This window comes from Lissotriton helveticus, chromosome 8, assembly GCF_964261635.1.
Source record: "Lissotriton helveticus chromosome 8, aLisHel1.1, whole genome shotgun sequence".
Classification (NCBI taxonomy): Eukaryota; Metazoa; Chordata; class Amphibia; order Caudata; family Salamandridae; genus Lissotriton; species Lissotriton helveticus.
This window is the reverse complement of record NC_136069.1, coordinates 1,183,506,233-1,183,519,762: the sequence shown is the minus strand read 5'-3', so window position 1 is coordinate 1,183,519,762 and position 13,530 is coordinate 1,183,506,233. Positions and strand designations below refer to the sequence as shown.

At 42.1% G+C, this 13,530-nt stretch overlaps 1 protein-coding gene across 1 annotated transcript in view; it reads right to left on the bottom strand.

The window, feature by feature from the left end:
* Positions 1-13,530, bottom strand: part of PPEF1 (protein phosphatase with EF-hand domain 1) — a 387,937-nt gene that overhangs the window by 164,403 nt on the left and 210,004 nt on the right. The window contains exons 7-8 of the mRNA XM_078656153.1: positions 12,049-12,215; positions 5,329-5,365 (exon numbers count right to left, since the gene is read on the bottom strand). Of these exons, the coding sequence (XP_078512279.1) occupies positions 5,329-5,365; positions 12,049-12,215 (204 nt within the window). The remainder of the gene's footprint in view (positions 1-5,328; positions 5,366-12,048; positions 12,216-13,530) is intronic.

Below are 13,530 nucleotides of genomic sequence, written 5' to 3'. Positions count from 1 at the left end.
CAAGGGATTGTAAGTACTGTGGAGCCGTGCCCAATTTGATTTTAAACTCAGGGTTTTGAATTTGATACGACTCTCAACCTTGAGCCAATGTAGGTCGCGGGGGTAGCCGGAGATGGGAGTGGCTTTGGGAATCCTACACAGTAGTCTTGCGGCAGAGTTCTGTGCCAGCTGCAGTTGTCTGATCACTGCCTTGTTAGAGCCCAGATAGAGGACATTACCATAATCCAGCCGAGATGTTATAAGGGCATGGACCACTGATCTCTGGGTGTCGCCTGGCAGCCTCCAGATTATACTCTTCAGCCAATTCAAGATGGTGGAACAGACGGCTGAGACCTTGACTGCCTGTTGGTGCATGGTTAGGGAATCGTCGATAGTAACTACTAGGTTGCGGGCGTGTCTGGAGGGCAGCGGGAGGGCGCCCATCTCGGCAGGCCAGTGTTACGGGCCCCACAGGTCTTTCTTTTTACCGAGAATCAGGACTTCAGTCTTTTCGCCATTCAATTTAAGAAGGTTGAAGTTCGTCCATTTAGCAATTTTCCCTAAGCCTGACCACAGGGGAGATGTCGAGCCGGGGTCAGTGCTCGAAAGGGAAAAGGTGATCTGGGAGTCATCGGCGAAAGTAGATAGAGTCAGGCAGGCTTGTACGGCAATTTGCGTAGAGGCCTGACGTATAAATTTAAAAGCAGAGGACTAAGAATAGATCCTTGGGGTACCCCATAAGGCGAAGAGTGAAAAGTAGAATTGGCCGTGGTAGAAACGATTTGAAAGGTGCAGTCAGCTAGAAAAGAGGAGATCCAGTTCAATGCTGGGCCACAAATGCCTAGTGAGCTTAGTGTGTTGATGAGTATGGCATGGGAGATCGTGTCGAACGCCGCGCTGAGGTCGAGCAGTATAAGCGCAGCTGTGTCTCCACTATCAAGGTGGTGTCACAGCTTCTCCGTGACCCACAGCAGTGTGGTTAGAGTAGAAAATCCAGTTGTAAACCTGGATTGAGAGGGGTGAAAGATTTTATTAGATTCGATGAATTGGGAGAGATGGGAATGAATGTGTCTCCCAAGAATTTTGGAGAAGGCTGGCAGAAGAGAAATTGGACGGTAGTTGGAGAGAACACTCGGGTCGGCTATGGGCTTTTTCAGTAGAGAGGTCACCATGGCATGCTTCCAATGTCCAGTGACTGTGGATTCGAGCAGGGAGGAGTTTAGAGCTTTTAGAATAATGGACAGATGAAGGTTGTCAAGCTGTTTTAATATTGGGATTGGAAGAGGGTCCATCGGAGAACCGGATTTTACTTACCTAAAATAGATTTCAGGGAATTCAGGTTGAGAAGCTGCCAAGCATCCAAGTATGAGCTGGGGTGGGGTGAATCAGTTTGGAAAGGACCGGGCGTGGTTAGGGATGTGATAATTGAATGTGACTGCAGGGTCCTGTCGGAGTGTGATTTAGCGATTTCCGTGTACATTTTTTTCAATTTTGTGCGTGAAGAATTGTGCAAGCTCTTCGGACTGGCTTTTGTTGAGGGGTGGCGGTTTTGCAGTGGTCTCAGAGCCAGAAAGCTCTCTGACCAGCCCAAAGAGAGTTCTAGAACAATTAGCAGCCTCAGAGATTGTTTTAGAGACAAAGTTGGCCGTAGCAGAGTTGCAGAGATTGTGGTAGAGCCTTTTAACCTTCTTATAGACATCTTTGGAGTCAGGTGTATAGTCTTTCCTCCATCTCCTCCATCTCCGTTCCAAGCGTTTACATTTAGATTTCTCGGCTTTTAGGAATTCGTTAAAAAAAGGAGCCGGAGGGCGATGGTTCATAAGTTTTTTGTGAGTAAGGTGGAGACAAGAGTTTATAGCATCTGAAAGCAAGTTATCTACATTTCCTGACAGCACTTCAACGCTAGAATCGTATGAGGGTGGATTGGAGCATAGGAGCTTGTTTAAAGCGTTCACATCCAATTTTTTCCAATCGCTTTTGGGAATTTTAAGAGACGAGAGGGAAAGGGTAGGGGTGGCAGGAGGGGCAAAACTGAATTTAGATAAAACGGGTCGGACCATTCTAAGGGCACTGCAGGGGCACAATTGATGTGCGGAAGGCTCGAAAAGATAGGGTCAAGAAGATGGCCAGCTATGTGAGTAGGGCCCACGTTTAAGAGGTAATGTTCATGGCAGCTAGGTCAGAAATGAAATTTCTGCACGTAGAGTTACTGGAGTCATCTAGATGGAGATTTAGATCACCCAGGACTGAGAATTTGGAGTTCATAAGAAAAGGGGTTACTTGGTTGGGAAAGGATTAAGCCCAGGGGGAGGGGGTCCTGGCGGGCGGTAGACTAAAAGACCAGAGAATGTGAAATTCGGGTTTAGGGATAGGTTAAATAGGGCCGCTTCACAGTTTGTAAAGTCTAACGGATCAAATTTACATTGGAGATGATTTTTAAAAATAATGGCTATACCACCCCCAATCTAGATATGTTTCATCAACATGTTAATGCCTATGTAATATTGTAACATGTAACATTGGTAGATTGTTTTTATGTGCAACTCATTACAGCCCGGAAGAAGTTCCTTCAATAACTAAATGTGTTGGCGGTATCTTCCTTGAAAAAGTGGAAACAAAACATTAACTTCTGATGCAAGTTAGGTGTGAACTCCATATTTTGGGAACTCATAATGTTGCATGATCACTTTTAAAACGCTACCTGACAATGTTAGGCATTGGTCCAATCCTTCTTCTCTCACCAACAGTGCTGGACAGCCTTGTTCATACATTTCTGCTCTAACAGGATTGTCTTTGTTAGGGTAAAAGATAATAGTTCAAGAGGGTTTTGTGGATCAATAACAAACATATGTGCTTATGTGTAGGACCACCTTCCCTCAGTCAATATGTGAGTGTGCTTGCAAGGAGCTGTGTGACGCTAGCAGGCAAAGTATGCAGCAACACCCAAGTCAAAGCACATGTCTGAAAGCCTTAGTGAAAGCTTACAATGCCTCTCCTTCAGGAAGGGAGGATGATGGAAGTGTTGATAATGTAACTGATTCCAAGATGATTGATGAAGCATGCTGCACTCAGGTGGCGGCTAGCGTATTTGCCAGAGCATTTGTTAAGAGTGGAACCTTTCAGAAAAACAGGTTAGAATTGCTCCCTGAGGAGATAAAAGCAGGTGATCTTGGGTGCATGAGACATGCCAGAGATCACCTGTTTGGTAGAGAATAGCCATAATTCCTTCCAGAGGAGATCATATAAGACCTAGAGCCCATTCTTAAAGGAAAGGCCAGACCCAAGGAGATAATGGGTCTAGACAACCAGTCAGATGGCCTCACTGATGTACCAGCAAGCTGATCCCTTACCGATATCTTAGCCAACATTCCTCACACTTTGTATGTCATGTCACATCTGTTTGCAAGGTGTGTGTGTGCATCTGTGTGTGTGAGATTGCGAGGGAGGGAGGGCCAAAGAAAGAGAGAACAGAGAGGAACTGAGGGAGAAAGAAAGACAAAAGGGCTGACTTGTGAGGTGTATCATGATGGGCTATAAGTTCACAAGTAATCATGTGGTCTCCAAGAGAGGCTGGAATGTCTCTGTCTTCCCAGGGGGCCATGGTTAAGAGTGTGCCATTCTGTATTAGGGGTTGTAAGTAAACACTACAGAGTATGGCACCTAGCCAGCTATGTACATGTGTTTTCGGCACCAGTGTGAGTTTTACCTGGAAGATTATCTAGACCTTTCGACCAAGCTTGATAAAGATTCATGCAAAGTCATATTTTAAACCCCTATATTAGATAGCCATCACAGACCACAGTGTTAGCTAGTTACTGTACTGGTTAGTGTCAAGCTGACCCATAGATAGAAGTATGACACATGAGAGGACAGATAAGACCTATGTGGGATAGCTAGAGCCCCAAATGAAAAAGGAAATGTTTGAGAAGAGGATCTGTACACCAGCAAATAATTGATTCATTTATGCAGTTTATGTTATCTATAGTGGATAATGGTTATCTATATTAAAATCAACCAGTGAAGGTCTACCACTTTCAAATTACTGCCAAAGACTGACTCGATTTGCATTTATATTCACGTCCAAGATGTTCTACATTTGTGAATTTTAAGAAAAATTGAGGGTGGATTCTCTTCAATTGAATCTACAGTAGTTTTTGCATTTTGCAAAGCCTCATCTAAACTCCAAAGCAGAACCAAGTAAACATAGTTGGAGAGAGGGCCCTGATAGGAGACTAAAGTAGGTGGTGGATATGCAAACTGCAGGCACCAATTCCAGGGGTTGAAGTAAAGTGCATCATTAGGTAATAGAACAGCCAATATTTTTTTGTGGCATTCTGCCCCGGTGCAAAGAGTTTTAAAACGACCGTCTGCGCTCACAAAATGTAATTGCCTGGAGCAAAATCTTCTATTTTTGGTAAGTGCCAATCATGCTGATCCATTCCATGGATGAATATTGTGCTACAATTTCTCCTGAAAGCAAACTTCTTCTAGTCTCCTCCATAGCGCCAAGCAGCTTCATATCATGGGTGGCGCCATGATCCAGCCTTAACTTTGTACCTAACAAAACTTAACATTCTGTGGCTTTGCTGACACAAAATATACAAAAGACTTTAAAAAATCACAGCACGCGGAGTACTGCTAGCTTAACCGTTAGGTCCCACTGAGGACTTCACATAGCTCCACTTGGCAGCGTTGTCCTTCCTACCACATTGTGTTAATTGACTTTTTGTCAAGGGTATATAAGTTTTAATGGAACAGACATTTTAAGGAATGAGAGAAGTGGGCCATTGCCCAGGCCCCAACCTACCAACGAGCCTCCTGGGAAAGTGATTATTCTCTCTGCCTCAGCTCTATGTATTCTATAGCTAGGCTGCTGACTGACTTCCTCTACTTTTGACTTTCTCTGTACCCAGTGTCATCTTAAAGATTTTTGGAGCACCGGGAAAAACTAATTTGATTGTTCTTGTGTGACCAGTTTCTGAAAATGTAAGATATAATTCAACATTATTTGCAATTATGCAGACATGAAAAGTCAGTTAAAGAATTCAAACTGGCTCTAATGGGGGCCCCCAAAATATTTCTTGACTAGGACCCCAAAAAGCATCGGCCCCAACTCTCACCCATGTACTTCTTGATGGACTTCAGAGAAGGATTTTCAAAACACAATTCCAAATGATATTGGGAGCAGACTTCTGAAGTAATACATCATTACATTGTCGACTATCAACGTCATTGTTCGTCTTTAGGTTAGGTCCTGCTTTTTATTTTATCAAGGTAAGGGTTTTGGTGTTGCAATTTGGGTCGCTTGGTAAGTGCCCCCCTCTCTCATTTCTAAAAGCAAACTCTTACCTTATATTTTTCCATTAGCTCGTTGGTGAAGCCATACCTGAAACAGCAACAGTAATACTCAGTGGTGTTCTTGGAAAAAGGTTACTTTCAAGGAAAAAACATATTGTGAATTAACTAAGCAGCAGCAATCACTAGGGGTGGCACTTCTAGAGAATATATATAGTTCTATAAATGTTACTGTGAAAACAAGGAAGTGGTTCTGGGTGGCGTCACATCGACAACAATAGTTTCTTTAACAGTTACCGACCAGTAATATTATGGTAAGCATGGCTCCTCCAAAGTCTTGAATATATTTAATGGGTTTTCAACTGAAATGGCGGAGTCCATTTTTACTTTCTTAAATGTACTCATTGGACAAACAGGCGATATCTCAGAGCCTAATTATGAGTGGCTCTTAAATTCCATCATGTGAATAAACCTGTTTACGCATGGCATAGAATTACAGGTTTGGTTTTATTTAACACATCCGATAATTATCAGATGTGTAAAATAAGCCAACATTTGGAATATTTGGCAGGTCAAACCGCTGAAACTTAACAGGGGAAAACATATGGTAATTACAGTATCATGCAAATTTGGCACGTTAAACACCAAAATCCCCATGGCGTTCATCATAATGGGTGTTATTTATTGCACCCAATTTAATAATGTACCCCATTGTATTGTTATTTATCAGGAACGATAAATAACACCTCAACTCGTTATCAGGCTAAAAGGTCCAGTGTGGAGAAACTTGATGCAAAATATTTTGAGAATTGTGTGCTTTGCAGAACTCTAAATGGAGATCCTCAAAAGAATTTAACTCAAATACTATCATCCGAAAATCATCTTGTATCCTAATTGTTTAAATTATTAAAAACTTGGCCAATGTTCACTAAACTTCCAAATGAAAGTACTGCTATACCAAGTATGAAGCAATATTTAAGTGTCTGTGTACTGTTAAGATAAATGATGTAACAGCATTTTATGGTCCTTCAATGCCAATTTGGGATTCTGGTGGTATAGTAAAACATGAGACTGCGTAGTTTGCAAATTCCAGAAGAACGCCACTACATGTTAGCTGCTATCTGAATTTTTTATAACGATTTTAAAATAGCAAAATTAGTATTGAAATCAGTGTTGAAAACACTATTACATATTGTAAAGCAGACAACTGTACATTCCCAAACATGCTGCATTCCGATTGGCCCCTAGCCATTCGAAATGTACCCAAGAAAGTTATAGCTAGTACCCAAGATAAGCCTTATTACAGAATCAACCCAATTATTTCTACAGAATATGGGACATAATAATTTATGGTATGACCAAATGCAATATGGTTTGGAAAATGTTATGGCTACAACTACAAAGTTAAAAAAAACTATTGCTATTGATTCCCCTCAGTTATGGTTAGCTTTTGTACCATTAAACCCACAAATTCACTTTTCATGCACGGAAGGCATGTCCTGCACAGAATCTGTTTGCCGGTGCTAATTGCTGGCCATAGCTGGGCTGAATTTGACAATACAGACCAGCCCACTCAACTCACCGAACTTGTTCTCCATTCTAATTGATCCACCCACTTCTTACCTATCCCACCTCCTCCCTTTCTGCCTGTTCCATTCTCCACATGCTTCCAATACTTTCTTCTTCAAAAAATCTCTTCACTAATCTTGCACAATCTCATCACAGGCAGAAGTGTCACTTTATCTCTACTCCTTCCCACCCTCTCAGAAAACCCTCTAAGGATAGAACTCGTGTTTTCTTCCAACTCTCTAGCTCTGCAACTGTGGGCACAATATGCACCCATGCCTTTTATCTATTTTTGTCTCTCCTCTCGGAAAAACTCCATCCTACCATCCCAGCCCCTTCTAAGTACATTCATATAATTGTATGCTTCTCCTGCAGTGTGTGATGAGAGGGCAGCATCTAAGTTCCTTTAGTCATTGGCGAAAAAGGAGTTCTGCTCAACCTGTGCGTGCACCTTCGTACTGTCCATCTTTCAGTGGCGGGCGATAGTTATAGCAGGGAGGAGGCAGACAGTACACAAGCGCACACATAAACACTTCCTGCAGTACTCTGAGCCAACCCTCTTACCATTTGCCCTCCGATTAATCTTTTTGTTCTCGCCTGAGCAGTGATGGGAGTTAGCATTACAACAATCAATTTCAATTAACAGTGTAACCCATTAAGCTACACAATAAGGATCAGGAATGAGTGCCTATAGTTAAGACGGTTAATTACAAGTTAGCAGTTAAGGTACATGAATCTTAACACCATGCAATAAAGATACAGAATAACAACTGGGAAACCCAAACTTCTAAAGAAGTTTAGGTGAACCAGTATGAGATAAACAAAAAGTTAAATCACAGCAATACAAAAGATCAATAACTAAATGTGGTGCTCAGAGGAGAGTTTCTGGTTCTCTCTTCTATTCGTGAGTAAATTCTAAAATCATCCAGGTTTAAGTCCAAACTAAGAGGATGGTATAGTAGTCTACAGAGATCTCAAAATCCAGGGAATGCAGAAAAATAGGAAAATGCGGGACAGTTAGGAAAGTAAAGGAAATAGGGGAAGGTGTCAGTAATCTCAGAAGCTCAGTCACGAGTCTTCTTGGGTCTGGGGAATCTGAATGCTTGCCTAAGCCACACTCAGCAAAGAATCATAGGGAATAAGTACAGAGGTCTAAACCTCTCAAATTTCAAGGGAAAATGGTGAACACTAGATATTTCATCCAGAGTCTTTCGGGTAACAACCCTCTGTTCACATCATCAGGCATTCCATTGTCCTTTTCCTTTATCATGTTGTAGGCTTCGACATTTACAAAATGTCCCACACTGAACATGGAAACAACATTGTCCATGTTCAATCAAGCCATGTTGCAATAATGCGGAACAGGACTCTTCAGTTAACACTCTGGTTATCCCTGTTCCTAGTCATGGTCTTCTTCTCAGGCTCTCTCTTTATCACTAGTACAGTGTTGTATCTATTCTAAAACTAACAATCTATGTTAATGCACCTGCAAGGAAAACGTCATGCAAGAAGAAATCGAAAACATTATTTTATGCAGAATGGAAAACAGGTCTAGTCAGGCCAACTTTCGAGTATTAAATCAATGGTGCACATTTATAGGTATGAATTCTCTAAGTAGTGAAGGCACTTTAATAATCATGTCAAGTGAAAGACTTTATATTAATGTTATTAGACCACACAGGAAACGTGCTAAGTGCACGCTTATGTTAAGTATTGGTGGAGTGTAAAGGTGAAGCCAAAATTACACTGCTCCATACTCACTCACATCTATGCATTCACACACGAGCGCACGCACACACACAAACACATATAGCCATTCACAACACTCACTCTGATATGTTCATGCATACATGCACCAAACATAAAAAAAAGAATCACACTTGCTGGAGCAGCTCTGCCTCAGAGGTCCCAGGATGGTTGGGACTCCTGCCTTCCCTCATTGGCCGACCCTAGGTCGTGAGGCAGCGGTCCACATTCGTCACACCCTAGGATGGAATCAGTAAGAGCTGCTGACACCACCCCACTCTGTGACGAGGTGCCAGTGATTGACACTCAGCTCTAGGCACTTCAGGGCTTCGAACAGAAGCGCCCGGGTGCGAGGCAATCGGTGACAATCCCTCTTGTCACATGGGGGAGGGCCTAATCGTGCTTTGCCAGGCTGAAGATGTCACGTCCACAGGAGCTGTGACATCTTTAACCCATCTTTAACCCAGCAAAGTTCAGCTCATGCAGCCAGGAGCATGCGCATTTAGTGAATGTCTAGCTCCTGGGTGACTGACCTGAAAATAAAGAGTTTCTGTCAGGCTGACCTTTGCTCATTCTGATACTCTTCTATTTGGGCAAAAGGTGAGGGTGTGTGGTCCCTTCGCCCATTAGGACAGGCAGCAGCTGGCATTTTTTGCAGTGCTGTGAGGGGAAGGTGGGTGTGTCATTCAATAGCTGAAAAAGGAGGCACTTTCCATTGTCTTCTCGTCATGCTGTTTGGACATCCCAATACAGTTATAAATTCTACATGTCTGAATTAATCTCCTATCCAATTACAGTCATTTCCCCCCATAATCCCTTCAGCGTTTCCTCTCTCTACCTTCCTTTGCTTATTACTAACCATTTATCTCCCACTCAGGACATAATGCCTCTGAGTTGATAAGTTCATAATTTATTAACAAAAACCCACTAAACATCTAAAATCTGATCTCAGCTTATTGCTGGACCTGCTCTTAATGACCAAAAACTGATTAGGGATGCATCCCTAGTCCCGCACGATGTAATCTCCCTTTGTTTTGGAATCCACACAGGAAACTGCCCATGAAGATCAAAGAAGGACTGAAAGTAATTTTCAAGGTCCTCCTACAGGCCTCAAGTTTTCAAGACCTTACCAGAGCAAATGTAAACCACACTTTGCCTGCTGTACACCCTGGACTACGTTCTTTGATTATACCTGTTGATGTACATCAATCTACTGACCCAGTATTTACATACACCATATGGGACATCACCTTAGACCACAAGCTCTTTGTCCTTAGTCACCTGTACATCTCGTTCAAATGACCTAACCACCCCCAACCGAGATACCTCATAACTTATCATTACTATTCTGGTCCTATACTCTGCATGCAGCTGCCCCAGCAGTGGTCAAGTAAAAGGTATTCTGCAAAGAGACTGATACCCATAGTACACTACATAGATCTCTGGTAGGGTCACACACTTCCCATCAAGCTCATTATCCAATAGTAACAATTGCTAACAATACAAAAAAACTCACAGATTCTCTTTCCAACACAGTGACAACAGACAACTTTGACTCGAGCCAATGAGAATGTTGGACCTGAAAAGGATGCCCAGACACCCAAAACACATGATAGAAATGCACCACACAAATGTTAGTGACATTGCATACATTATGTGAACGAGACTACCACTAATGGTACCCAGGGTAAACTGGCAAGTTGTGACCCTTGCTGAATCAGTTTCACATGGGTTGATGAGGGGAAATGAGTCCTCACCATCACCCCCAGAAAGGTCAGCAGAGGGAGTGCACGCACAGCATACACACACCACAACTACTTTGACCCCTGCTCTGTGTCTGTTTGCTGAACCCTTCCCAGACTGCTTTTTGGCTAGGGATAGCATACTTCCATGTTTGAGTCCTTGCCATAGAGTGAGTGTGTGTGTGTGTGTGTGTGTGCGGGTGTGTGTGTGTGTGTGTGTGTGTGTGCATGTGTGTGTGTGTCTGTGTACCAAATCCTGTCCTGTCCTTTGATGTCCGATGAGTTCTGAAAGGCAGAATTACTTCAGTGTGTCCATGTTTCCTTTAATGAGACATGCAGCTGCAGTGAATGGTTACCCCTCGTTTGTATGGAGGGTGCATGCATAGGAGAAAAGAAAACACCACTTATGAAAGGGCCGATCCGAGCAGCGGCTCGTGGAGGGAGCGCGTCGAGGTGGTGGGGCGGGGCGAGGGAGGGACAGGGTCGGGGGTAGTAAACTCCGGCTCACGGCCGACCCGAATAATGTAAACAAATAAATAAATAATAACTAATTTCATTGCCTGCGCTGAAACCCATTTGGTGTTTTAGCTCGCGCAACAAAATTTGTTTTATTTATTTATTTGTTTACATTACTCCGGTGGGCTGTAGTTTACTACCCCCCACCCTGTATCTCCCCCGCCCGCCCCACGGCACACCCTCCACGGGCCGCTACTGGGGCCGTGAGCCGGAGTTTACTACCCCCCACCCAGCCTGTCCCTACGCCACCCCGCCCCATCGCCATGGGGCACTCCCTCCACGGGTCGCTACTGCACAAACACATGGGTGAGGCAGGCACAGGCAAAAATTGAAGTAGTGTCCCAAGTAGGGTCTATTGGAAATGTTTCTCAAGGCATGACCTCTTGTAGTGAAGATCATAATTGCTTGTGATATGTTACTTACTCAGCATGGAAATCCCATTGGACCATTTGTTAAATGTATATTTGTTTTACATTCTTTGGAAACACTGCATCCTGCATTTCTCTCTCTTCATCCATTTGCGATTTTAATCATGAAATCTCAGTGGCCATCATAAGCATTTTACTTGTGTAGTTGGCTTCTAAGTATTCTTAACAATTACTATTTGAAACGCTACCGCCTGCCTCAGCCTCCCTCAAAAATAACTACCCTACGTTTGTTTGAGTTTTTCGCTGTAAAGAACGTTGTCGAGATTGCTTTAATTCAGTATAACTATGGGATTAAAAAATAACTCAATAACAGAATGTACTTATAATAATTATAATTTCCTCAAATATTTAACATACTATACAACCTTTCTCTCTCCACCCTCTCCATCACCTTGATTTTCAAGTTACTTCAGGGGAGGAAAGCCAATGGAGTGGGAACATTCACTCATGTGCCTTGCATATATTATTTGTGCATAGAGGTAAGGATGTTGACACAACTCTGTAATATACAAAAATATCTTTGTGTACATTGACATGCTAACTATGATATATGCATGACTCAATAGGTAAAGTACCTAAAGAGTCATGGACATGCTAAAGCACAAAGTAAGAAACATGTAGTGTGAGCTTATCCCTGATTTCCTCCTTTTCTTGTGGGTCTGTTTTCTGGGATCCTCTTATTTTCCCTAAAAATATTTCTAATGAACACAATACATCTGCTGTATATTTCGACACAAAGGCACTATACGGCGACATGCATGATCTAAGGCTGTTACCTCAGGTTCATAATATGGTCCTCATGGTTTCCTCTGTTCAAGTATAGATTGTTGGGGTACACAAGAAGGAAGGCGAAGAGGAGTATGAGTATCTCTATCGAGTTTTTCCCTCTGTCCACAAAGTCCCCATTGAAAAGGTAAGGGTTTTCGTCAGAAGGAAGCCCATTCTGTAAGAAGTACAAACATGAAGCAGCAGATTTTGAGACGTATAGAAAGGATGAGAACCAAAATACCTATTAATCCTTAGTTGATGTAAATGTTAAAATGATTAATTTTAAAGCGTTGCAGAATTTGTTTTACAAATACGAGCTGAGGCTGCTCTCCCATGTCCAAGAAATATTATTGTTTGTGGATCGTTGCTGATACAACGTTTTTCTTCCTTTTTTCATTGCAAAAATAGCTGACACGTTTCACCCCTTAATACTATTTACTAGAGCCGTAAAAATAGTTAAATATAAGGAACATTCAATGTACACATAAATTAGAGCAGAGCAAGAGTGAAAAACACTTCAAGAGAAAAGTGTAGGGCCTGATTCACAGAACTAACTTAAGACAAAATCCAAAACTTACTACTTTTGGTATTCACAGAAGGCATTTAGTAGTAGTAAAGTTAGGATGTTGTCTTAAGTCTGTCCTAAGTTTGTCTTAAGTTTGCCTTAAGTTTGTCTTACAACTGTCTTAAGTTTGTCTTAAGTCTATCTTAAGACTGTCTTAAGTCTTTCTTAAGTCAAACTTAAGTCAAACTTAAGACAAAATCCTAACATTACTACTACTAAATGCCTTCTGTGAATACCAAAAGTAGTAGGACAGACTTAAGACAGACTTAAGACAGACTTAAGACAAACTTAACACAAACTTAGGACAGACTTAAGACAAAATCCTTAACTTTTCTTCTACTGAATGCCTTCTGTGAATACCAAAAGTAGTAAGTTTAGGATTTTGTCTTAAGTTAGTTCTGTGAATCAGGCCCGTAGTGTATTGGGTGTTCAGGGGTGGAGAGCACGTTTGAGAAATAAGAAAGTGGGAAAGTCAGGGAAGCAGAAAAGGTCTTATGGAAGGTATTTATTATAGATAATAGCAGGCAAGGTCTCTCTCATAAGGTTCCCGTGGAAGGTCCTTCTGACTCTTTCCAAGTGGAAAGGAAAAAGTGCAATCCTAAGTTAAAAGCCCAGTATGGTTTGTTGTGGACAGGCATGCGGTTTTACCTGCTGTATAAAGACTGCAGACTTTGATACATAACTTGCGTAAAGCAGACACGAGAGAACATATATGTATATATTTTATGTATGTGGTTTTATACAGTGGTTCATCTGTTTCTAAACACTCCCCGGTTTTACACCTTGATTATGAGGGTCCGGAATGGACTGAGGTATTTACCGCACCTTGAGCGAGGTATATACCGGGTGAGGTAAGTACATTTTTTCCAGAGTTTTTCTAATAAAAGTGTAGAATTACACACAGAATTTTAGCTTTTGGAGCCAA